This window comes from Biomphalaria glabrata, chromosome 15, assembly GCF_947242115.1.
Source record: "Biomphalaria glabrata chromosome 15, xgBioGlab47.1, whole genome shotgun sequence".
Lineage (NCBI taxonomy): Eukaryota > Metazoa > Mollusca > Gastropoda > Planorbidae > Biomphalaria > Biomphalaria glabrata.
Window position 1 is genome coordinate 7,045,308 of NC_074725.1, and position 27,938 is coordinate 7,073,245.

Below are 27,938 nucleotides of genomic sequence, written 5' to 3' on the forward strand. Positions count from 1 at the left end.
TTAAGTTTAAAAACAACATCCAAAGCAAAATAACATAAGACTGTAAAACTGAAGAGTTTAAAAAAATGACTTATGAGAATTCTATTGGCAAGAAAATCTTATATTCAATTTAAAAAAAAATATTCACTATTAGCAGTATATATTTATTAGAATTTAACTAAAACTTAAACATTCACTTATATCTAATCCAAACTTTCATGGAAATAAATGTTTAGGTTTTGCACCCAAACTACAAAACACTAAATTTAAAAAAAAGAATATTTAATGACACAGAACAAAAAGTTAATATTTTGTACATCGTATCTTGCACTCTAAGTTAAAAAAAAAAAAAAAAACCTTTATAAAAGAAAAAGATTACAACTTTTCCACAACCTTTTCAAAAGATACACATTTCAATCAAATGAAATGTCCTTAAGTTCTCTTCAATCTAGCAACAAGATTGTCAGAATTACAGCGCATTATTTCTAGCACCAAAATGTTGAGCCAATAAAGGTTTATACAAACATCTTGTATATTACAATATCTTTATCCAATGTTGTTCTGACTGCCTAAACAATGAGTTGTACTGCACATGCGATTTAATTACACTTCTATCCAATATTTCAATCTTCAATTTACAAATATTTTACATCAGACTCTAAAATCCAATATCAAATTCACTAAATGGAAACTTTGGGCTGAATAAATATTTCATGGGCAAAGAAGCATGAGTCTTAAAAACTTTTGATCATTATATATATATCTATATATTATTAGAAAATGTTCTCTAGTTTAAAGCAAATAAAATAGGATTAATGTGTATATTTATCCTATTTATATTTGTATTAAACTAGAGAGCATTTTCTAAGCTGTTTGAGCTCTTTCAGACTGGGAGTTAAGAACATTCAGATATGACCTTGTTATTTCAAGAGGTTACATTTAAAATAATTTATTTTCAAAAATATTCTTCTTGAAATTGTCCACCACAAAGTTATGCAAAACAAGAAATATTGAAGCCCTGAGAATGTCGAATGATGACAAGGCACAAGAGTCCGGTCCCCGGTACGTGACGTTTTGGCGCCGCCGTTTTGGCCCCGCCGTTTTGGCGACGGGACGTTTTGGCGCGAGCCGTTTTGGCGACGGGACGTTTTGGCGCCAGATATCATTTGACGATAATTTAATAAGCACGTAGCTTTTATAGCAATGTTTATTTCACTCTACCATAATATTGTATGTATAGTATGAATTCTAACACCGTTCAGCGAATTGTTTTTTTTTTAATTATAAAGGTTTTGCTTATTTCATGAATATAGGCCTATAATAAGTAAGATTCCTGAATGGTAATGACATGCTATATGTGAGTTCTGCTAATCGCACTGGATGACATTTTTGGATTTCTTTCCAAAAGATTTTTTTAAATTTAGTGTAATATACGAACTAGCTAAGTGTCACACTTTAAAATAACAAAAAAACATGTTAACACCTAAAGGTCTATTACGCTGAATGACGACAATAACTCCACACATAGTAAAGATCAAGACACGGAATGTGGTCAGTACAAACTCTAACGTGAAAAAATATATTTTGAGAAATTGGGTAGGGGTGGTTTGGGTGACACATCTCGCATTGACACAGGTAGAGTTAAACAAATGAAGACAAGACCAGCACCGAGCACTGGTCGTTGGCGTCATGCGTCTGGCGATTATCTCCTTGGGAATGGTCATTACATGCGACACCTATCCCGCCCCCTCTCTTCTGCTCACCTTTCACTCCTTGTATATACTCTTTCCTCCACCCCTCCCCTTTCTCACTCGATTTTTGTTTTTAATTTTAAAGTAATATCTTAAAAAACGTTTTTGAAAATAAAAGTGTGCCTCTTAATACATATACATACACAAGCCAAAATGTTTATTAAAGAAAATGATGTGAAAAGCAAACACATTTAGTACCTGAAAAATATGTCTTAACACAAACACTCATGCAAAAAATAGACATGAATAATGCTTTTAAAAGAAATAATACAATAAATGTACATAATGTATTTCGCGCCAAAACGTCCCGTCGCCAAAACGGCTCGCGCCAAAACGACCTTCGCGCCAAAACGGCGGGGCCAAAACGGCGGCGCCAAAACGTCCTGCTTCGCAAGAGTCACGTCACAACAGAATGGAAGAATGAAGTAGTTCAAAAATCTGTCATCTTGAGGCAGTACTACATGACCTACTTATCCTCATCTTAACTCCACCAGCCCGAGAATAGGCTTTTGTGGGAATTCCTTAAAATGACTATATCATAGAACCTGCTAAAGTGGAATTTTTCTACCTTATGTAGAACAATTGCGTCAGAATCTAAAAAAAAAAGCGTAATGTGAATTTTATATCAACCATTAAAAATGGCTGCCCCCATCACTGCTTGTGTTCACATAAAATTTGTGTGGATTTATGAGAACAATTTTAGAAAATTCGCAAAAAAATCGAATAAGGCATGTATACCTTAGGTCCAGGCTTGTAATATGCTAAAAGTTAATTGATATTTTAGTTGATTTAGACTCAAAATATTCTAAATTTTATTAAAAATAATAATTTAACTTCTATTGATTGAGATAGTGACAGCTAGATTGATAAGAAAAAAAAAGTGAACTTAATTAGATCTAGAGCGAGAAAAATAGTAAAAAAAATAAAGTAGGGCATAGCTCTCAATAGCTTAGGCATTGGGGACAGTTATATCTAGGGGATGGGGGCTGGTAGGCTTAATATAGGACCTGGTGCAATACAACTCAAGACAGAGAAACACTTGAATACAGTTTCATGTCATCAAGTTATGTGATTAACAGACACACACAAGAAGTCATTAAAAGTTTTACACATTTTCTTTTCTCAATAAATTTTGGTTGGACTTTTTTTCTCTCTAAAAATGGAGCTCTTTATCTCAAAGTTAAAAACACAAAAGCAAACTATATACATTTTTAACTTGATTTGCTGTGTTAATTAAAATTTATAAACAGATCAAATAGAATATATTTATGTATGAAGTAAGTAGGCTTAAATGTAAAAGTTTAAAAATATAATAAAAATAAAACAATTTCTTGAATTAAAGAATTTCCACTCAGATATGTATCAAAAAGAAACAACAGAGATTACAACTGAAAAACATTTTAGATTCAGATTTAAAACAATTCTCTTTTTCCAATATTTGAAAAAGTGATTTTTTGTAACATGTGGTTGTTGTCGATTGTCTAGGATAAAAGGAAATAATCTATTATGTAAGTTAAGTACCAAGAAGTAATAAACAGCTGATTTTAATGAAACCCCTGGCAAGTAAAATGTAGCCATGGCTAGGGTTAAAAAAAAAAAGATATATTTTGATTATATCAGTCATCACTAACATAAATAAATACAATGTCTAAAAAATGCCTTTTTAAATGAAGGCCATTTTTTTGAGAGGCAAAAAATGTTTGTGACCATCAATAGCCACAATATGTCTCATTTGTCTGTAATGGTGTTTGGCAATTTGCAGTCTTACTATCAATAACTGTAAAAAAAAATAATAATTTCAGGCTTCCATTATATTTCAATGTTTAAACAAATGCCAAGGTATTTAAATATATTATAGCTTTTATATAGCACTACTTTCATGCTTATAGCATGCTCAGAGCGCTTTGGTCAAATCTCATTTGTGGACCAGTGGGTGGGAGGGTATCTGGGAGAAGGTTTTCTGAGCTGCCTTTAGGCGCTCAGTAAACACAACTCTGCTCGAGTCAATTTTCGAACCTCAAGCCCCCTTCATAGGTAGCCAAGCCAAGCCAAGCACTTGGCCTCTCGACAACGCTTATATTTAATAAAAGCTAGAGTTCAGACAAGTTTCACATTGTTTATGGAGGTTTTCTTGTTTTAAATTTCAGTTTGTCACATTAATTGAAGTGCTTACAAACGCCCAATTGTACTCAAAATACTATGCGATTAACAAATGTAAAATAATAATAATTAAAATTTAATTAAAAAGGTTATTTACCTCATTTACTACCAAAGAGAGGTTTAGTTAAATATAAAAACACTGTTAATGTCAACACTTCTATAAGTATTGCATAAAAACAATAACTATAAACAATCTCAATTTTTTTTTTGTTACACACATTATACAGTTTCAAAAAAAAAATCTGTCATGCATTGTTTAGTTTCATCTTCATTAAGTACCGTGCAAAATATACACACAGCAAGAATTGTCAAGCTGGCCAAGTTGTAGATCACTTTTCCCCAAACTGAGGATATTAAGTTCAATAACTAAACATACAAAGCATCTTAAGAGAGTGTCTATTAATGTTAAGAACTCCACATCTGCTTCAAAAACTTCATATTTTAAAAGTGAACTAGGACAAACAAAACAACATTGTCTTATGTCTCATTCCCTGCCCATGTACTCAGCAAGTTTACAGCAAACCAGTTAGAGATGATTAATTTACAAAGCTGGCATAATAGAGTTGATAAATATTTAAGTCATTCCACAACCAACATACAAAGTTCAAGTTTTAACAGACTACTTATATTGATACATATCAAAATAAGAAGTTCAATTACCAAACCTGCCATGTTTACATTCACACCCAGACATATTAATACAAGACATGGTTGTCTTAATGCATAGATTGCGTTTGCAATGAGTATAAAACAAGACTTCCTGTTGGGAGAGCAACAAACATAAAAGTCACCAATTTACAAGCACAGTGAAAGGTTATTTGTGTATGTAATGGTATTGGTTCAGTAATAACAGGTTCAAACACATACAAGACTTCTTGTTGCTACCACTAATAATTAACTATATGGAAAGAATAAATAGGTCTATTGTTACTATAAAATATATATATATATATATATATATATATATATGTTGTAAAAAAAAAAACAATATTAATTTCAGTCGTTTGATTTTTAAAATGATCAAAATCATATATCTTCTCACTTTATTAAACAGAACTTAATGATTTTGAAACATGAACAAGATATCAAGCTGTAGATAGCACTAACTTTTAAAACTGCACTCAAAAAAATACAACACACATTCACACACAGAGATAAGAAAAACAAAAGTCTTTGGCATGTAACAAGAAGGAATGTTTTGGAACCAAAGGGCAAGGATTTGCTTAGGCATTGACTTTGAACAAAATACAAATCAGAAATCTACATTTTTAGTTCAACCACAGCCAGTGGGTCATTATAAATGTATCACTGTTATTTTAAGTGATAAAGATAATAATTGCTCTAATAGTATTTATCTAATTGAGGTCTAAGATAGTTTCTAAAGGTTAAATAATATAAAACTGTGGTATATAAGGAGTAGACAACTTTCACCAGACATAACTCAAAGTACTAGCTCAACATGAATTTAAATGACAGCTAGTGAATGTGATCTACCACAGCTGGTAAATGATGATCTAATAAACAGCTGTGAATGTAAGTGATGATCTACCACAGCTCAGACCTCTGCATGTGGGGTAAGTGTTTCTTGCCACTGTCTGGTCTGACCTGCTGGGTTGGACTGCCGTGCATGATAGCTGACATTTCATCCTGGTTTCTGGCTCTCTCCATGTTGCGCACACCATCCAGGCGTACTCGGCTAGGTGGTGTTTTACGACTGAGAAAAATGAAACATTGTAAAAATAAAAAATGTATATTATTGCTTGCCATACTGTTAATGTGAACAAATAATAGGCTATGATTCAAGGCACATACAACCTTCTAATTTGTTTTTGTTATTTCATCAAATATTGTTTTGTGTAAGCCCAGCTCCAAAATTAAAACATACTTTAAAAAGAATTTGACAATTTTTCATGGGACATAATAATAATAAAGCTTGTCTTCAAGTACAAAGATTAATGAGAAATGCAGTTATTTCCCAGGCTGTGGAACAAATAATGTAGTTAAAGGGGTGTTCTTAGGAATTTGAAACTTAAAAATAAGATAAATATCTATGTCTAGACATTTTTGTTACAGTTTTAACAAAAAGTCAACTTTTAAGTAGATTTTTAACCTAAAAGATTCTAAATTGAAAGTTCAAATCCAGGTAAAAGACTACCACTTTATACTTCAGAAACATCTTAAGTCCACTTTAATCTAAGTAGGTATCGAATGTAATTGCAGAAAGTAAAGGTGATTATTGTTATGCTGGCTATGGCTTAAACAATGTCATAGAAACAGATGTTTCACATTATCTACCTTATGGATCACAAGGATTAGGAATAAAACCATGTGATGAAAACATGTACTGCAAAAAATACACAACTGAAAATGTTCAAAATCAAATCAACTAAGACAAATATAAGTAAGAAGAAATGTACAAAATGAATTATAATCAGCACAATTCACATTGGATTCATAGAGAAGATATTAGTAACCAGATACTGCACATAGTATGAGCCCATTAAAAAACACAAGTTTTTGTAACACAAACTTTAAATTTTCCAGATTAGTCATTAAGATTGATGTAAACAATTTAAAAGGTCCTATACAGGTAAATGTAAAACAAACTTACGGAGTGCCTGACTCTGTCATATGTTGCAACACCTTGGTTGGGGTCTTCTTTGAAGGCTCCACATGGTTATTGCGGAATAGGTCGTTGATAGAGTCAGCGCTGTTTTTCTGGGCAATATTTTCACCTTCTGGGCGCATCCTGTTCTGTGGAGGAATTTCATCCCAGCCACTGAAAGAAAAAGATAAGTGTCTACAACACATATAAACATAAGAAATAAAAGCATTTTTTCCCCTTTTCTGTGACATTGCAATACACATATGAATCTTAGTTACTGATAACAAAACAAAATATAAATTGGCATAAGTATGCGAGGCTGTCATTATAAGTTACAGCAATCCTTCACTTATCCCTTAGTCTGTTGAACAATTGGGCACCACACAAGATCTGTCAACCGTCTATCTCCATTCCTCTGTCTTTTGCCTTGGATAGAATTTCATTCAATTACAGGCCTGCTGTTGTCTTTTCATCATTTTCTCTGTCTGCCTCTTCTTCTTTTTCCTGGTACTGTTCCCTGAAGGAAAGTCTTTGCGAGCCCTGAAGATCTTGTGATGTGGCCACAGAGTTTAAGTTTGCATTTTCCGGCAGTGGTTAGATGGTCATCGTGGAGTCTAATAGCTGTATTAATCATGTCTCTAATTTCTTCATTTGTGATGCGGTCTTTATTAGTGATACCTAGGATCTTTCTGTAGCATCTTAGTTCCATTTCTAGGATTCTCTGTCTACAGCAAACCAAAAATTCAATAGTTTTGAAAAAATAAAAGTTCTAGATCACAAAGATATGAAACTGGATTAATTATTTGTTTTTTGATGAATATGTCTGTCAGGTGTTTTGCTGCTTAAAAAAACAAGTGAATAATGGAAAAGTGCAAGTTCTTTTTTAAATATAAAAGTTCATACACTATATCTGTTTACAAAGTATTAAGGAGGTTGGTGTCACACACAAAAATGTACTCAGAATGCAGTGATCTCAGAACTGCCATCAAATTACAAGTCATGACTGAAACCTTTTATCTCAGCATCTAAGCCAGAGGTTCTCAACCTTTTAAGCTCGGCGACCCCTTTTTACAATCCACCACTCTGCCGCGACCCCCCCACACACACACACATACAGAAATAGAAGAGTAGACAATAACAATCCATATTTTTGATGGTCTTAGGTGACCCTTGGCTAATCGTCAATCAACCCCCAAGGGGGTCACGACCCACAGGTTGAGAACCCCTGATCTAAGCACTCTACCATAAGACCAGGATTAATGACTGAACTAAAAAAAAAACCTACATCACTAAAGACATTGACATTTATTGCCATACCTGCCCACAGACTGCTGATGCAAACGCCCCTGCTTTGGTTCTCTTGGAGTTTTTGTACCTTCTAATCGCATCAAAGGACCCATTTTCTCTCCTTTGTGTTTTTCAGCAATCTGAAATTATTAGCCAAAACATTCAGAAAAATGAAGGACTTTGATCAAGACAATGAATAGTGATGTTTTTCTATGGCTACAAAATATTCAAGTCAGTTTGAATAACTTTTTGACCAAGAAATAAAATGAAGGTGATCTGTTATGAAATAAATGAATAGAGATATTACAGAGAAAAATGTATTGATCCAACTAATCCCTTTGAAACCCAATACACTCCACTAAATCCCTCATAAAAAACAACAACAATTCATCAAATATGTAGTAAGAAAGTAAAATGACGCCATAAATGTCAAAATCAATAGTTAAGTTTGAAGATTGACATTTTTTTAAAACTAGATAGATGACACTAAAATGAAATCAACCAAAGCGCTCTTTAGACTATTTGCCACTCCCTACCTCTTCAGCTCCAATGCCAAGTCGTGGCTTGGGTGGCAACTCTGATGCTGGGATTGGATCTGTGCTGTAGTGATCTAATAAGACTTTCGTTGACCCATGTTGCCTTTGGAGATATTCTTCTGCATCAGCACCTTTAACCTAAAAAAACAAAATTCTTTTATAATTGTGTATAGAAAAGATAAAAATGTGTAATTTGTAAATATACTTAAGATTTTAAAAAAAATACTTTAAAAAAGAAAATAAAGCAATTAAAACTGCTTATGACAGATGTAAAATGTAGTAGGCCTACAGTATGTTTTTATTAATAAAATTTATTGATATTTTAAAATCTTAGAATATTATTTGAATTTAAATTAATAAATAAGTTAAGAAACCTCAAAAAAAAAAAAAAAAAAAAAAAAAAGATTTCTGAGAAATACAGCACCACCCTCCATCCTCATAGACAATAACAAGCTGGACGCCGTAAACGAATTCTGCTATCTGGGATCCACAATTAAAGATGGCCTGTCTCTAGAAGAGGAGATAAAAAACGCCAAGAGTTTGGGAAAACCAGAAGCTAACTACGGTGACCAAAATGGAAGTCTACAAGGCATGCGTTATGAGTACACTGCTGTATTGCAGTGAATCATGGACCACCTACGCAAAGCAAGAACGAAAACTGAACTCATTCCATTTGAGATGTCTCCATAGGATCTTGAAAGTCACATGGAAAGAAAAAGTGTGCAATACTGAGATCCTTGCCCGATCAGGTATTCCCAGCATCTTTACAGCCCTCAGACAATGCCGTTTGCGCTGGCTTGGAGTACAAGCGCATCCCGAAAGTCACCCTCTATGGACAACTTGCGACTGGCACAAGAAAAACTGGTCACCCCCACCAACGTTACATAGATGTAATAAAACGGGACCTCAAATCAGTGAACATCAATACTGACAATTGGGAAGAAATAGCTCTAGACTGCACCAGATGGAGAGAGACAGTGACCAAGAAAGCTACAGACAGTGAAAGAACATGGGTCTCAGCTAAGGAAGAAAAACGTGCAATTCAAAAAATGGCCAGCTCCTCTACCCTCGAAGCAAAAGCCACCTTAACCTGCGCTATTTGTGGACAGGAGTGTCTCTCCAAAATAGGGCTCCAAAGCCACACGAGCAAGTGTGCTCTGAGATGAACCATAGTCGTACTACGACTGAAGGAGACCAATATAAAGATTTTTTTTTCCTCTCAAAGCAATGTCTTATTTGAAGTTGTGTAAACTACTTGTAAGGATTTCAAAACAAAAAAAGGAAATTATAATTTACACATGCGGAATTCAAATAAAAATCATTTGCCTGGAATTTCCCATGGTCTACAGTTTTAACAGATGGATTAATCATAGCAAAGTCTTATTAACATGTCATGATGAACTAATTTACTTACTTTTGGGTTTGGTCTAGCAGAAACCTCCAAATTTCCATAATTCTCAATGAGATTCTTCATTCCATCACCCTTGTTGCCTTCAGCTATGTCTTTGGCATCTCCCTTTACACCTCGAGGGTGAATGTTTCTGACCAAGGGAGGGTTGGCATAGCCTTGCATGTTTTCATTCATGCAGCCACGGTTTTTCAATGCATTCTCCTTAGCTGCATCACTGCGCAGACGAGCCTCTGGTTTTGGGTCGCTGGTCACACTGTTGTCATGGCCAAACCAGTCTGAAGATTTGTGATTGCGCTCATAGTACTCACGGCCCTCAACATGAACACGAGGGTTGGCTACCAAGGGTTCATCAGTGCATGGGGAACTGAACTCATTCATGGTTGTACAAGTACTAAAATGTTGATACCTATATAAACTTTTAATGAAATCTGTCAAGAAAAAGAAAAAAAATTATTAGCATTAAATTGTAAACAATTTTTTTTTTGTTAATTCAACATTCATTTCAAAAAGTATTAAGTCTGTCTAAGGGGAAGATGAAATAATAATAATAAAAAAAGATGAAATGTTTGGATAACCACATTGAAAATCATATAATTATCTTATAGATATTCCTTCATAAGAAAAGATAATTAGGTCCTACATCCATGTGTCAATCTAGTTGTACATATTAATTAGAAACTTTAACTCTGCTAAGTTGTTGGTTTTCCTGGATGATTCAGGCAGCCCATTCCATGCTCTAATGGCTTTAGTGAAAAAGAACCTTTTTTTGTATGAATCAGTCATGCATAAGGATAAAAAATCTGCCTTTATATATGTCTTTCTGAGTATTTTATAAGGTAATGAGTTTGTATATTGTATTTGTAGTAAATTATAGTTTAATCAGTTTAGTGCTTTATGTATTAGTGCTACTTTAATTATTATGTATGATTGGTTCTTTTATTGCCTTGAAATACTAAAATGGTAGCATATAAGGTAAATAAATAATTGCTCTATTCTCATTGGAATAAACAGTAATTTTTTAAAAAAATCAACTTTAAACTACTTAGAAGTGTCAACTATTCTATCTAAACAAAAAAATAATTGTATGCATTAGAAATATATGCTGTAAATAGAGAATTTCATGAAATTATGTCTACTTCTAAGCTATCCTTTGCTATCTATAGTTAAGAGTGTAAATCAAAGTAAATACAAAATTGAAGTTATTTTTTTCAAACACAACTTCATATTAGCTTCAGTGTTGGCACTTGTAGTTTACTTTTTTTCATCTTTTTTCCTCCATTGTGTTTATTGTTTGTTTTTAGCCTCCATTTGATCTAAAAAATGGATAATTCAAGGGCATTAACACACAAACTGTTTTCAGTACACCTTGCAGTGACTGTTTTAGATTTACGCTCTACCCAATGTCAGCTTCCTGGTTGAAACTAGTTTCAGATGTACAGCCTACTTCCCTCCCATTGAACAGGAGTATTCTGGGATGCTAGCAGGTCAACTGCTTGTAAGTCAGTAAGGCTACCTGCATTTCAATGTATCCTAAACTTGAATGTCAGACTTGAGATGGGCACAGCCCTTGTAGCTCTATGAGTAATGACATAAAATGTCAGAATTATTTATCACCATGAACACTCTTCTCCACACCAACTCCTCTCTCTCTTTCTCTCTCTCACACACTAAAGTAGAGGTAAATACAATGACCTGACTGCTTTACAACATACTTTCAAGCCCCAGCAATAATGTAAAATGTCTTGGAAATAATGATGGCACCCTAACACTGACACTATGTGCTTTTTGTCTATATACTACAGACATTTCAAAACATGTTTGTTTATTGTTTTTTTTTTTTTTTTTTTTTTTGTAAATACATAAGTTAAATATGCCTTATAATGATCTGAAATAGCCAACAAGATTAGAGTAATGGATTTCAAGTAATGGATTAACTTTTTTTATGAGATCTATACAATAACAATTAAATTTTTCTTAGCATTTCATAACAAAGTACTCCTTATCTATTTAAAAAACAAAGTATTCCTTATCTGTTGTCATAACAAAGTACTCCTTATATGTTTATAAAACAAAGTATTCCTTATCTGTTGTCATAACAAAGTAGTCCTTATCTATTTATAAAAAAAAGAATTCCTTATCTCTTGTCATAACAAAATACTCCTTATCTATTTAAAAAACAAAGTATTCCTTATCTATTGTCATAACAAAGTACTCCTTATCTATTTAAAAAACAAAGTATTCCTTATCTGTTGTCATAACAAAGTACTCCTTATCTATTTAAAAAGCAAAGTATTCCTTATCTGTTGTCATAACAAAGTACTCCTTATCTATTTAAAAAAACAAAGTATTCCTTATCTGTTGTCATAACAAAGTAGTCCTTATCTATTTATAAAAAAAAGAATTCCTTATCTGTTGTCATAACAAAGTACTCCTTATCTGTTTACAAAACAAAGTATTCCTTATCTGTTGTCATAATAAAGTATTTGTTAATTATTTCTGAGCTTTTCATGAGAACATTATGCCTTAAATAATAAGCTTTTCAGAACAAAGTATTAACTATCTGTTTTAAAAAACAAAGTACATGTATCACTTATCTTACTGTCATGATAAAGTATCATGTTAATATAGACATGTAAAAAGAAAAACAGAAAAAATATTTAAAAAAAAAAAGAAAAAAGAAATTAAACGAAGTATAACTGTATCAATTAGTTTGGATCAGTCATGTAACTAAAATTTTTACAAATTTTTTTTTTTGGGGGGGGGGGGGGCAATGGGTCTGGGTGGGGGAGAAGAAAGAAAGAAAGAAAGGGATATCTGGGTGAATTTTACCATAATCCATTTCTAAAAGCATTTAAAAAAAAAAAAAAGGGGGGGGGGGGAGGGCAAGACTAGAATTCAAGCTCACACCATCTCAAGCAGACATTCTAACCACTTTGCTATTGAGATGCTTATGACTGTAAAAGATTGAATAGTTATGTATTTTTTGTTTCAAACTTACTTTAAAGCTTTGACCTATAAAGGGGACTAATTCAGTTTATAAAACCACTTCAGTGAAGTAAAATTTCTTTCCCTGGTTCGAGATACCAAACAAAATAATTAATTACCATTACTTAATTAACTAATTTGTTAATTTTTTTAAATTGATTCTTGTGTTGTCAGGTAGAAGAAATAATTGTGCGAATAGATTAGGTGTTGGATAAATAACCTGCACAAACTTTTTACCAGACAGACAGAGTGAGTTGAAAAGGGCTATGTAAAAATAAAAGCTTTTACACACACACAAACTCCTTAATATGAAATGTAGAACATGAGAACTGTAGTGCACCTGAAGATTTAAATAAGGAAGCAATTATCAAAAATTAGTATTACCCGGCACAGGTACACAAACACTTTGGCACATGTACACAAACATTACCGTGCATGTACACAAGCACTTTGGCACATGTACACAAACACTTTGGCACATGTACACAAACACTTTGGCACATGTACACAAGCACTTTGGCACATGTACACAAGCACTTTGGCACATGTACACAAGCACTTTGGCACATGTACACAAGCACTTTGGCACATGTACACAAGCACTTTGGCACATGTACACAAACATTACCGCGCATGTACACAAGCACTTTGGCACATGTACACAAGCACTTCGGCACATGTACACAAACACTTTGGCACATGTACACAAACATTACCGTGCATGTACACAAGCACTTTGGCACATGTACACAAGCACTTTGGCACATGTACACAAACACTTTGGCACATGTACACAAACATTACCGCGCATGTACACAAGCACTTTGGCACATGTACACAAGCACTTTGGCACATGTACATAAACATTACCGCGCATGTACACAAGCACTTTGGCACATGTACACAAGCACTTTGGCACATGTACACAAACACTTTGGCACATGTACACAAACATTACCGCGCATGTACACAAGCACTTTGGCACATGTACACAAGCACTTTGGCACATGTACACAAACACTTTGGTACATGTACACAAGCACTTTGGCACATGTACACAAACACTTTGGCACATGTACACAAACATTACCGCGCATGTACACAAGCACTTTGGCACATGTACACAAACATTACCGCGCATGTACACAACACATCGAGTAGCTACTTTCATTTGCTGCTCACACCTCACTAGTCAAATACGATTCACTTTGAATGTGACGGAAAGGAGACCACTGGCAGTACACTGCTCCACTAATACTTCTACACACTTCTAGATCTTCACGTTTCAGCTTGGCTCAAGAGTATGTAATTCTAGTCCTTACTAGATTTCATTAAGTTCGCTGAAAACCCACTGGCAGTACACTGCTCCACTAATACTTCTACACTCTTCTAGATCTTCACGTTTCAACTTGGATCGAGAGTTTGTAATTCTAGTTCTTACTAGATTTCATTAGCTTGCTGAAAACCAAAATGACAGTCTTCTGAGAGTAGCTAAAGAGGAGAGCAGCATCTTTTATAGGCGTAAGGAGGGAAAACAAATGGACAGCCAGGAGAGCAGTATCTTTTATAGGCGTAAGGAGGGAAAACAAATGGACAGCCAGCTGTGTTCATTAACGGAATGTATCTTGACTCACGTTCAATTGCCCATAAAGCACCGCCAATGGCCATGCCGATTCGCTTCTGCCACCCTTCGCCCGCATGTTATTCTAGCCAGCGCGTGAACTATGGTCTGGGAAACACTCGTCGGCTCCCGCAGGTCAGTAATAGGTAACACGTTTCCGCTAATTGATGCCACAAAAAAACAAAACAAAAAAAACGCACCGACACGAAAGTGGAGGGAGGGAGAGATACGGAAGCTCGTGCCAACACTTACTTTATTTCTAAGTAATGCCAGAGAAACACTTACCAGTTCGTTCATCTATTTTTAACACATTTCCTCGAAATAAACAGTTTCAACCGACTGCTAGCAATAAAATACCGAAGCTAAATATAAATAAATGTAATAATGTCAGATGAAAGTTCATCATCGATTGTTCGGTGTATTTGTTAGGAATAGAAGACAACATTTCTTGGACAACATTGATGGGAGTTGTTTTGTGTTAGATAAATCTGATAGGAATTTTAGGTCTAAAAAAATGTTTCAACATAGTATTGATGTTATAATAAAATGTAACGCAATTTTAGTGCCAAGAAAAATTAGTAAAAATCAGTGACATTTCAGCTATATAATAATATATAGGCTAATCGTATTAGGGTAATGTTGATAATCGATTATCTCGCTTAATGAAGACTATAGTAATGCATTAGAAATTTTCCTAATTAACGGTCAAGTCTAGGCAGCAGAAATCTATCAGACATTTACATTAGGATAGCACTTTAAATGATAGCTGAGCAAACAAAAATATAATGAGCTTTAAAAAGTTTAGATCATCATTCAGATTTAGAGTTCCAGCAAAACTGTATCTGTTAACTTGGCGACACACATAGACGTATCCGAGGCAATAAGAAAGAAGAACAATCTAACGGCGAGGGAGGAAGCTTACATACACAGACAGAACTGAAGTCCAGATAAATGCCCGTGAACAGCAATGCCCACAGCGATTAACTTAAGACCAAGATCAAACATAGAACTAGGAAGTGAACAAAGGAAATCTACCATCACACATTCAACTGCTGGGAATGGCATTTTTGGTACGAGTTTGCTGAGCGCGTATTGAATAAGTTTCACCGCTAAATTTCCACCACTTGATGCACATCTTTTTTGCCTTTTAAATGGTGAAACGCGGTGCGAATTCATTCATGAACAAAATGACGCGTCAACACAGTGACGTCAGAGTAATAGCTGACTCCGTGAAAGGTAGCCGGCCATTGTTTTTCTGCTGTAGGCCTATAAAGCATTACATTAATATATTAGTATTTTATTCCGATTTATAATAGCTGTTTAATTATTTTGATATACAGATAATTGTGAACTATCAATCATCCCGAAAACCAAAAGATTCCAAGCACATCCATATTACTCTACAGAAACAATTCTCTTGGTTACGGCTTTACAGATCAAACTAAACATAGACGTGAGGAAGAGAGGTTCAATACTTCTGATTTGAACACCGCATTGATCCAAAGGATGTAATGTTGATAGATCTAGTAGCTTGGCAACTCAGTATGTACAAGAAATATACCGGTTTGCTGATGGCCAGTTTACGAGGGTATGGTAGGACCAGTCATTCACAGAACTGAGATCACTTAAATCTGATTAGTGGGTCAAGGTACTTCTCTTTTTTTTTTTTTCCATTTTGATTTGGCTTTAAGATTCAAACATCAAGTTTGAGCGTAAATTTGTTAATATAATTAATGAGTTACCATTCTTACAGTACAATGAGTATATTATTTCCTTTTGAAAATATAGGCATGTGATTTATGGTGCCCAGGATTGTGTTATGATTAGGCTGATTAGGGTTAGGATAGAGAATTTTAGTCTCAAAGATTGTCATTATTATTCGTGACATAAATCTAGATAGTTTTATTATCTTTTTTTTTTCCCATTTTCTTTGCACCGTAGACTTTCCTTTGAAGCTTATTAATCCATTAATAATAATGTTAATAATTTATTTGATAGAGCGCTGTTAACAAGCATGATGTAGTCTCAAGGCGCAGTGAAAACATTACAAACATAAACACGAGAGTTAAAATGACAAAATAATCAAAAAAGTTCAAGATTCTCTTCCAAAACATTGCAAGGATTGGATGAAAGTTTTATAAATTGTTGGACAACATTTTCTTTCCAAAGGTTTAAGATCTGAAATAAATACATTTTAAATTTCAAAGAAATCCTTAGTAAAAATGAAAAAAATCAATGTTTAAATATAAAACAATGATTGATTTTTAGCAACCTTTTCACCAATAAAGAAGTTACTCCCGATTTCTTGTGACAATGTATAACAGTGTGCTGAATACCTTTAGAGTATGTGTACACTTGCGTATAGTGACTCTAAAGTCTGGCTGTCTCTTAAATTGTATCTCTTGCTTATCTTGACGCATCAACATGATAGGCATGACAAATTACACAGCTACACGTCTACCAATCTATTTATAAGCATGTGTATACAAACAGTAGCCTATAAGCGTGGATACAAGTGTCGACTATATTATTTGTACTCAATACAAGTGAATGAGGATCAAACTTTTTACTTTATGCTGCAACAATAGATCTACAGAGCTAAAGTGATTTACATGACTCTGTATTCCAACAGTAGAAGTTATTCTCACCACATTTTTTTGTGTGGCTCTGTGAGACCTGGATGCACCATAATAGTATACGCTGGCAAGACCATTCATTTTGCTGGAGGTCGGTGTGGACAGTATGGAAGCACTACTGACCATTCGGAAGCTGCGATGGCTCGCAAATGTCCTGTATGGAAGATGACCGCATGCCCCAGGTTATCAATTTAGGTCAGCTTAGAGGGGGAAAGCGCAAAAGAAGTGCTCCGTGGAGGTACTTTAAAGATCAACTCAGGCGCCAGTTTGCACACACTGGCATAGCGGAATTCAGCTGGTAGTAGATGGCCCCTGCATCAGAAGTGGCAGAATATGCAGGTCGCAAGTGAATTTGCGTGGTCACGAGAAATACTGCATTTATTTTTTTATCATTGGTATCGAAAACAATGCTTCATAAGGCATTATGGCACTATGGTCTGAACCTTTTAATACATGTATAGAAATAATAAGCAAAAAAAAATTGAAGCATTTGAAACCAGAATTTATATTATAGCCATATCTAAACATATAGACATTATATAAAAGTTAACCATCTTTTCTGACGCAACGGATTTTTTTTTTTTTTTGCTTCAGTTACTAGATCTACGTGTCACTGACTTTGTTTCACTTCTTTGACTTTCAGTCCGAAGCTTCAAAAAGTAAATAGTTGTATTTATATTTAGTGGTGTTAGGTCGAAGTGACATATACCCGGCAGGAGCAAGCAGCGTAGAGTCGTTACTTGAGATTTGCCAACTGCAAACAACTGGCAAGTGGCCTGGGATGTGTCATACTACTGACACCTCAGTACAACTTACCCCCCCCCCCCCCATGTTCATCGGATCGCGTTGAACTCAACAAAGAATTCACAAACGTACAGAAATGATCCGTAAACCCTGTGTTATTATTCAACCCGAATGCAAGAAACACGCTAAAACGTTTCCACGACTAAACCGCAGAAGTAGGCCTACAAACAAAAACAAACCTTTAACCTGCGCGTGATTGCAGCATCAGCAGCGACGATTATTTTTTTACATACGAACGCTGGCTTTGGATACTTAGTCTGGGAAAAAAATGTCTTTCTAAGTAAACCGACCATTACTGTGTTACCTTAATGTCTCGCTAGTAGAAAGTGTTTGAAGTAAACCGACCATTACTGTGTTACCTTAATGTCTCACTAGTAGAAAGTGTTTGAAGTAAACCGACCATTACTGTGTTACCTTAATGTCTCACTAGTAGAAAGTGTTTGAAGTAAACCGACCATTACTGTGTTACCTTAATGTCTCACAAGTAGAAAGTGTTTGAAGTAAACAGACCATTACTGTGTTACCTTAATGTCTCACTAGTAGAAAGTGTTTGAAGTAAACCGACCATTACTGTGTTACCTTAATGTCTCACTAGTAGAAAGTGTTTGAAGTAAACAGACCATTACTGTGTTACCTTAATGTCTCGCTAGTAGAAAGTGTTTGAAGTAAACAGACATTACTGTGTTACCTTAATGTCTCGCTGGTAGAAAGTGTTTGAAGTAAACAGACATTACTGTGTTACCTTAATGTCTCGCTGGTAGAAAGTGTTTGAAGTAAACAGACATTACTGTGTTACCTTAATGTCTCGCTAGTAGAAAGTGTTTTAAGTAAACAGACATTACTGTGTTACCTTAATGTCTCGCTGGTAGAAAGTGTTTGAAGTAAACAGACATTACTGTGTTACCTTAATGTCTCACTAGTAGAAAGTGTTTTAAGTAAACAGACATTACTGTGTTACCTTAATGTCTCGCTGGTAGAAAGTGTTCTAAGTAAACAGACCATTACTGTGTTACCTTAATGTCTCGCTGGTAGAAAGTGTTCTAAGTAAACAGACATTACTGTGTTACCTTAATGTCTCGCTGGTAGAAAGTGTTTGAAGTAAACAGACATTACTGTGTTACCTTAATGTCTCGCTGGTAGAAAGTGTTTGAAGTAAACAGACATTACTGTGTTACCTTAATGTCTCGCTAGTAGAAAGTGTTTTAAGTAAACAGACCATTACTATGTTACCTAATGTCTCGCTGGTAGAAAGTGTTTGAAGTAAACCGACCATTACTGTGTTACCTTAATGTCTCACAAGTAGAAAGTGTTTGAAGTAAACCGACCATTACTGTGTTACCTTAATGTCTCACAAGTAGAAAGTGTTTGAAGTAAACCGACCATTGCTGTGTTACCTTAATGTCTCGCTAGTAGAAAGTGTTTGAAGTAAACCGACCATTACTGTGTTACCTTAATGTCTCACAAGTAGAAAGTGTTTTAAGTAAACAGACCATTACTGTGTTACCTTAATGTCTCACAAGTAGAAAGTGTTTGAAGTAAACCGACCATTGCTGTGTTACCTTAATGTCTCGCTAGTAGAAAGTGTTTGAAGTAAACCGACCATTACTGTGTTACCTTAATGTCTCACAAGTAGAAAGTGTTTTAAGTAAACAGACCATTACTGTGTTACCTTAATGTCTCACAAGTAGAAAGTGTTTGAAGTAAACCGACCATTGCTGTGTTACCTTAATGTCTCGCTAGTAGAAAGTGTTTGAAGTAAACCGACCATTGCTGTGTTACCTTAATGTCTCACAAGTAGAAAGTGTTTTAAGTAAACAGACCATTGCTGTGTTACCTTAATGTCTCACAAGTAGAAAGTGTTTGAAGTAAACCGACCATTACTGTGTTACCTTAATGTCTCGCTGGTAGAAAGTGTTTGAAGTAAACCGACCATTACTGTGTTACCTTAATGTCTCGCTGGTAGAAAGTGTTTGAAGTAAACAGACCATTGCTGTGTTACCTTAATGTCTCACAAGTAGAAAGTGTTTGAAGTAAACCGACCATTACTGTGTTACCTTAATGTCTCACAAGTAGAAAGTGTTTGAAGTAAACCGACCATTACTGTGTTACCTTAATGTCTCGCTAGTAGAAAGTGTTTTAAGTAAACCGACCATTGCTGTGTTACCTTAATGTCTCACAAGTAGAAAGTGTTTGAAGTAAACCGACCATTACTGTGTTACCTTAATGTCTCGCTAGTAGAAAGTGTTTTAAGTAAACAGACATTACTGTGTTACCTTAATGTCTCGCTAGTAGAAAGTGTTTTAAGTAAACAGACATTACTGTGTTACCTTAATGTCTCGCTAGTAGAAAGTGTTTTAAGTAAACAGACATTACTGTGTTACCTTAATGTCTCGCTAGTAGAAAGTGTTTTAAGTAAACAGACCATTACTGTGTTACCTTAATGTCTCGCTAGTAGAAAGTGTTTTAAGTAAACAGACATTACTGTGTTACCTTAATGTCTCGCTAGTAGAAAGTGTTTTAAGTAAACAGACCATTACTGTGTTACCTTAATGTCTCGCTAGTAGAAAGTGTTTTAAGTAAACAGACATTACTGTGTTACCTTAATGTCTCGCTGGTAGAAAGTGTTTTAAGTAAACAGACATTACTGTGTTACCTTAATGTCTCGCTAGTAGAAAGTGTTTTAAGTAAACCGACCATTGCTGTGTTACCTTAATGTCTCACAAGTAGAAAGTGTTTGAAGTAAACCGACCATTACTGTGTTACCTTAATGTCTCGCTAGTAGAAAGTGTTTTAAGTAAACAGACATTACTGTGTTACCTTAATGTCTCGCTAGTAGAAAGTGTTTTAAGTAAACAGACATTACTGTGTTACCTTAATGTCTCGCTAGTAGAAAGTGTTTTAAGTAAACAGACATTACTGTGTTACCTTAATGTCTCGCTAGTAGAAAGTGTTTTAAGTAAACAGACCATTACTGTGTTACCTTAATGTCTCGCTAGTAGAAAGTGTTTTAAGTAAACAGACATTACTGTGTTACCTTAATGTCTCGCTAGTAGAAAGTGTTTTAAGTAAACAGACCATTACTGTGTTACCTTAATGTCTCGCTAGTAGAAAGTGTTTTAAGTAAACAGACATTACTGTGTTACCTTAATGTCTCGCTGGTAGAAAGTGTTTTAAGTAAACAGACATTACTGTGTTACCTTAATGTCTCGCTAGTAGAAAGTGTTTTAAGTAAACAGACCATTACTGTGTTACCTTAATGTCTCGCTAGTAGAAAGTGTTTGAAGTAAACCGACCATTACTGTGTTACCTTAATGTCTCGCTAGTAGAAAGTGTTTGAAGTAAACAGACCATTACTGTGTTACCTTAATGTCTCGCTAGTAGAAAGTGCTTTAAGTAAACAGACCATTACTGTGTTACCTTAATGTCTCGCTAGTAGAAAGTGCTTTAAGTAAACAGACCATTACTGTGTTACCTTAATGTCTCGCTAGTAGAAAGTGCTTTAAGTAAACAGACCATTACTGTGTTACCTTAATGTCTCGCTAGTAGAAAGTGCTTTAAGTAAACAGACCATTACTGTGTTACCTTAATGTCTGGCTAGTAGAAAGTGTCTTTCATAAACCAGTTCTTGGAACAGGGAGAACAAATTATCCGAGTAGGAAATAAAAGCATTAGTCAACGACCAACTACCCATCGGAACTACATGCATTTCCGGCGTGCCCCTTTCCCTCACGCAACAAAAACACACACAAAATATCCAGCGGTCGATGCCTTCAGTATTACACTCCCTCTCCGGCAGTCCGCGATCACACCAGCACAAGCAATGTCAAATACAACTGGTCAGCTCATTACTTGGTCAGTCGGGCTGAACAGTTGCACGATCGCATTCACATATGCGTGCCCGGCGCCCAGCCAGTGCTCACACTCCTCCTCCTCCTCAAACAGTAATAATGAGTTCACATCATCGCGCCCTACAACAAAATCGCTTTGTACCCCCCCCCGGCCCACTCTGTCAAAAGATCGCATGCAGGACAAGAACACCCCCTCCCCCCCCCCCCCCCCCCATCGTTTCTTCCAATCAGAGAAATAGCATACACAAAAATCTGCGCTAAGACATCAGCGTTGGGGTGATAGTCAAGGGGAATGTTGAAATGGGGGAGAGGGAGGTCACATAATACCGCTGGGCAGGTATGCGCAAACATCGCCGTGGAAAACAAACAGAACATTGTTCTTGTAACCTAACAAACAAACAAGGCTATTAGATGGGCAGTGTGGAGCAACAACAAATGTGTCACCGGCAAGTCGCCGAGGCTCAAATCAGAAGATGGACGTTTTACTGACCATCTGCCGGTTTGGGGCGGGAGAGAAAGAGAGGAGGGAATGGAAAAGGGGAGGGGAGCTTACCGAACTGAAAATTACAACCTGGCTCCCATGCAAAAAACGTATAAATTATTACTTTTCATTACGAAAATTATTACTTTTCCTTAAGACCAACCTGGTTTCTTTCTTTTTTGTTTTACTTGGCATTAAGACCTGAACTCTAAACACGCATTTTTAAAGTGCAAATGATAGCTGTATTTACAATTGCAATGGCCAAGTTGGTTGGAGTTGCTGGCTATATTTCTTAATAACTCTATTCGCTGACTTTGATTCAAGATGTAAGCTATGGAAATCGATATTGGGTGTGCGTGTAGATATATGTCCTGGTACTTGGACTAATAAAAATGTTTAGACATTGACAATCGCTTAACGAATTAAGTTATATGTATATGTGAGTCTGCACGACGACCAACAGCCTTTACTTTCCCGAATAAATTTTTAGAAATTCCAAATCCCAGTCTTCATCGAGATGCCAATCCGAGACCCATTCACCAAAACGAACGGTCACGTGATAATATTGATAAAACAAGTTTTAAAAACTGTCACGTGATAACCAATGTTGATTAAAATTATATCGTAATTTGTATTAAAAAAAAAGATAGGGAAACATGTGGCTTAATTCTGTTTAATTACGATTGGTGAATGAGGTCCACTGACCGTCGCCACTTAGTTCACAGTGATGTGAGCTCTTATATAATCCCGTGAGTGGGCGCTGCTGGTGGCACAAATGATAATTGTTTAGAGCAATAGAAACGTCAAAGCGTCCAGAGCCCTATTGGTTTTGAACTCACTCCCCCAGCCAGAATCGGCTACTGGTTAGAACTAGTTGAAATCAGGAACGCCTTTAAAAATAATAACGACATCCAAATCTCATTCAGGATTCGAACTTTTGCTCCCTCGATTTGGAGGTTAAGTGCTTTCCCCCTTCTTTCAATTGTTTAACAAAAAAAAAAAATGCCCTATACCAATGATTTAAAAAAAAAAAAGATCAACAAAATGACTTGGCAAACATTCTGCAATCAATAGGCGAACAACCGATCACGCGAGAAGTGTCACTTGTTTAGCACTTAGTGAGCCCAGTGTCAAGCTAATCAGTCTATCTACCTACCAGTAATGAAGTTAACAGTTTTACTGCACGGATACAAGACATGAGAAAGTCGAGTGTAAAATACAGTTCGATGTACAAGGCGTAGGCCGCTGATTGTTTTTACTAGATACTCTCTTTAATACCAGCCCCTTTTCCCTTTAAACCACCCTGCCTTAATCAGCCCTGTTAACTGTCACCTACAAAAAAGAGAAAGCCACGCCCCTCTTAGCTACTGTTAACAAGATTCCTTCAGTCCTTGCTTATTTAGCGGGCCACTGTAAGCACAACGCCAAGAAGCAGCTATAGATATATAGATCTAAGAAAAGGGAATGTGTGAATCATCAAAGGTCACTGTCACTGACGTCGGCACATACACACAGTGACAACACTGTCTTATCTCTCTGGTGTCAGCGTATGTAAATGTTCATTCATTTGCGTCTTGCTGGAAATAGACAAAACTTAGCTTCTTTTGCTTGATTTTTTTTTTACTCCAGCGCATTGAACCGTGAAACATTTGACTAAATACTCGTAAAACGTCTTAGAACCAACGGTTCCCAAACTGTTTCAATGAGGCAAAACAAACGGGATATTACGATCAAAGAACGAATGAGCTGACCCTTCTGATTTTGGGTTGAAATTTGAAATACCCATAGCATGATAGTTATTAGTAAAATATTGTATGAATTGTTAATTTATTTTAACGTTTGACATAATCCACAAGACTATGTACAAGATTTTGACAAATTTACAAGCTGTATGTGTGAATAGGTTAAAAGGAAAATATTTATTTTACGAAAAAAAAATTGGTTAATATTTTTTAAATTCCAATGGGCAGACAACAAAATGGAGCCAGTGAGTTGGGTATATTTGTAACTCCCTTCACTATACAGAATTGACCTTTATATCTCACTAAAACTTAGTAGGTTGATCTGACAAGTGGGAATTCTTGCTAAGAAAACTTTCTTTCAATATTGGATAATTTTTTTTCATGTCTTAAACTTTGAATCAATGCACATTAAAAAAATAAACCAGTAGTTATATAGTTACTACAGTATAGGTATTCAAATTAAAATGTGATCAACAAGATGTCTTTAAAAAAATATGTTGTTTCTTTTTATGATTGGATTTGGATTTTAGATTTTTAAAATGTAACATTCCCCACTGATAGTAGAACAGATCTAGTGAAAGAACACATCTCTCCAGTCTGCAATAATTTATTTTGTTGACCATTTTTCACTGTTTGAGAACCAGTAAACTAGGGCCCAAAGTACAACAACTCCATTCACAGAAAAATGACAAATTTAAACAACTGCTACATTTGACCTTTTCATTCATGTTCTCAAACAGCTTTAAAGGAGTGTGAATAGTCCTGAACAGCCGCACACATTATGAAAGTCTAGAATTGATCCTGATTTGCTCAATTCATGAAAGAAAAGAAAATTGTATGCTCAATGTTTGAACATTATCCATAGACTGCAATAACTAATAAGATCCATAGACTGCAATAACTAATAAGATCCATAGACTGCAATAACTAATAACATCCATAGACTGCAATAACTAATAAGATCCATTGACTGCAATAACTAATAAGATCCATTGACTGCAATAACTAATAAGATCCATAGACTGTAATAACTAATAAGATCCATAGACTGTAATAACTAATAAGATCCATTGACTGCAATAACTAATAAGATCCATTGACTGCAATAAGTAATAAGATCCATTGACTGCAATAACTAATAAGATCCATTGACTGCAATAACTAATAAGATCCATTGACTGCAATAACTAATATAAGAATCCCAACCTCTGTTGCTTTGCAGCTATACCCAATTATGGGAAAGACTTCTGGAGTCAACCCTTAGGAAAACAAGGAGTTGTTGTCCCTAGGCAGCTTCGTAGCACTTAGAGAAAAGGAGAAATTTGGTTCCAAGCACTGCCACCACAAATACCCACTCCATGGCATAACTTCAAAGTGAAGACAAGATTACTAGATAGCCTAAGATTTAAAATAGATCTAAATCTATTCTACATCTTGAATCTGTATGTAAGCAGTTTGATATTGGCCAATGCAATTTAGTTAGAAATGGTCTCATTTTCTCTCATACTGCTAACAATCTGTTTGACATTTGCATTGGTCTAAAACTATCAATCTTGTATTCTGTGTTTGATAATAAAACTAACATATTATATGTCTTTATGTTTTGTAGACTTAAAACTAGATCTATATTAGTAAATAATTTTGTGTTCAAACAAGTAGGATAAACAACATTTCTAGTTTAGAACTTCAAATATTAGAAAGTAGATCTACATATAGATCTATCTTCATTAGTTCAGTGTTGGCTTGTTTTTACTGGATCTAGGACTAAGTATTAAAATTCTATGCATTTTAACATTATCCCTTTTATGATATATATATTGGATGTAATACCATTGAGGAAACAGAGTCTATTCTAGATATCAAGATCTATGTTTATTTATAATAATTTGATATCAAAAGGGTCTCTGTGAGTCATAAGGTCCTTGTGATACAGCCATAAGGTTTTAGTTTGTGTTTTTACAACCAGTGGTCAACAGGTCATCATGGGGACCAATTGCTGTTATGATCCTGTTTCTAATCTCATCATTTGTGATGCAATCTTTTAGGTGATACCAGGTAAAAGAAAAAAGTGGCAGACAGAGAAAGCAATGGGAAGACAACATCAAAGAATGGAGGGTATGTCAAGGAAAAAGATTCTATTCTAGACTAAAGACAGGGAGGAATGGAGAAAGATGGTCAAGAGATCATCATGGTCCCTCTTAAATTTGCCTACAGGGATAACTGAAGGTGAAGATCCCAAAGACTATAAATATAATTATAATAAGATAAGTACCCATTTCAAATCTTTAGATTTATGAGGCAGATGATGGTATGTTTCTGTGACCCACAGTTAACAAGGGTGTCATGTAGCCTTCACAACAAACAACTGCCTTTACTTATATAAATCTCCAACCAATGTCAGGTACTAACTACAGTTGGTTGGACTCAAGAGAGTACCCTCAATGGCTAGAAATTAGAAAAACAAGTCTTCACAGAAATTCGAACCCAAGAACCCTTGGATTGAAAGATAATAGTTTTACTTTTCAGCTACAGTATATACATGCCTTAAAAATATATAATATATTTATTTATCTAGAGATTTAGATAATTAAAATTCATTTAACCGAAATAGTTTATAATAAAATATATAGATTTAAATATTCTAGATGATGTCATGATGATATACTTACTAGTTTAGTAAAGAAACGTATTAGACTATTACTCTATATTTATAGTCTACATCTATATAGATCTATATCTATATTATTCTATATACTATAGACATAGTCTATAGTACACTAAATATTTTTTTTATAAATTATTATACTCTAGATCTATATCGATCTAGTCTATATAGTATAATAAGTATAACTGTATATAGATTAGATCTAGAATCTAGATTCCAGATCTACTGATCTAGTAAAATCTAGTTTTAGACATTAACACATTTTATATTTTAGTCTAGCTAGATTCTTAGATTGTAGATTTCTCTCTACTAGTCTAGTCAACTCTACTCTCTAGAGTAGTCTAGAGAACTCTAGACTCTAGAATACTCTAGATATAGATAGATCTAGATTATAATTATAGTATTATAAATAATTATAGATATAGACACTCTCACTGAGTCTCACTCTACTAATCTTAAGTCTTAACCTACTAGTATACTAAGTATACTTAAGTTTAAGTATACTAGACTATGAGTATCATAGTAATCATACTCACTACACTATCATGTTAGTAACATTGTTACACTGTGTTGTGTACTACAGTCTACAGTAATTTTACATCAAACGTCAAAACGTGATTCGTGAAATCGAAGTTTTACTATTTTAGTTTGTAAGTAAACGATTCAGTTAAAAAATTCAGTAATTAGTCTGGTCATATTAGTATGATAACTATTCTCCTTGACTAGATCTAGATTGAAATATAGACATTGATTGTTGTTACACATCTATTAGATTAATGGTATTAGTTATAAGACAAAGAACGTCATAAACAAGAAAACAATAACAAGCATCAAGGACTCACCGGCCTTATTCAGACTACCATCATTTCTTTCAGCACACAATCGAAGTGCAACTTTTTAGGTTGTTTTTTTTTAAAGGAAGTAGATTTAGAAAAGAAAACATCTTGAACGAGGCTAAGTCAGTGTTGTTTACCGTGGTTACAGAATTGTTCATTGTCGACTCGTTTATTTTGTTTTGTTTTTTTAAAGTTTAAACTTGTTTTGTATTGAGTAAAGAATTTTAAGTTTTAAAAAGGTAAAATTTACCATACAAAATTCAAAATTGTTTGCAATAGCAAAGTATTTACCCAAATTTTAACATGCAGCTCATCAGATCTTGTCACTTGTATATTAAAATAAATTTATTATTTATAATTATTATATCATTAGTTAATAATCATATATCATCATATCAGTCATATGCAAAATAAGTCATTACAAATATGACAAATGAGACTGCACTGTCACTGTAGTGACAGTATCGTACACTTGCACACAGCACAGTCACAGTGAAATGATACGTGAGATAGATTTTGCTTGGCATGGGATGATCATGATTCAAGTCATGACACTTAACTAAATTAAATGACAGAATTTATTAGTTGATA

At 34.7% G+C, this 27,938-nt stretch overlaps 2 protein-coding genes across 6 annotated transcripts in view; one reads left to right on the forward strand and one right to left on the reverse strand.

The window, feature by feature from the left end:
- Window positions 1-27,480, reverse strand: LOC106057156 (uncharacterized). 3 transcript variants are annotated; one of them, XM_056011754.1, is made up of 6 exons: window positions 27,354-27,480; window positions 9,733-10,157; window positions 8,319-8,456; window positions 7,813-7,922; window positions 6,502-6,669; window positions 1-5,604 (listed from the first exon to the last, which is right to left on the reverse strand). In XM_056011754.1, the coding sequence occupies exons 2-6, from the start codon at window positions 10,105-10,107 to the stop codon at window positions 5,436-5,438; spliced, it is 960 nt and encodes a 319-aa protein (XP_055867729.1). In that variant the 5' UTR covers window positions 10,108-10,157; window positions 27,354-27,480; the 3' UTR covers window positions 1-5,435. The 3 variants fall into 3 exon arrangements, with proteins under 3 accessions (XP_055867729.1, XP_055867728.1, XP_055867727.1); XM_056011753.1 differs by lacking the exon at window positions 27,354-27,480 and adding an exon at window positions 21,358-21,509; XM_056011752.1 differs by lacking the exon at window positions 27,354-27,480 and adding an exon at window positions 10,985-11,009.
- The window catches only part of LOC106057157 (uncharacterized), a 4,753-nt gene continuing 4,255 nt past the window's right edge, over window positions 27,441-27,938 (forward strand). For 2 of the 3 annotated variants that reach the window (XR_008774964.1, XM_056011755.1), the window contains exon 1: window positions 27,469-27,586. The gene's annotated coding sequence lies outside the window, so the exon portion shown is untranslated. Of the gene's footprint in view, window positions 27,587-27,938 lie in introns of all 3 variants that reach the window. The other variant, XM_056011756.1, reaches the window with a different exon arrangement.

Coding starts and splice junctions, on each gene's coding strand:
- LOC106057156 (XM_056011752.1), bottom strand. Junction 8,457..9,732: donor CTGCTAGACCAAACCCAAAA/GTAAGTAAATTA, acceptor TTGTTTTTTTAG/GTTAAAGGTGCTGATGCAGA. Junction 5,605..6,501: donor ATGACAGAGTCAGGCACTCC/GTAAGTTTGTTT, acceptor CATTTTTCTCAG/TCGTAAAACACCACCTAGCC.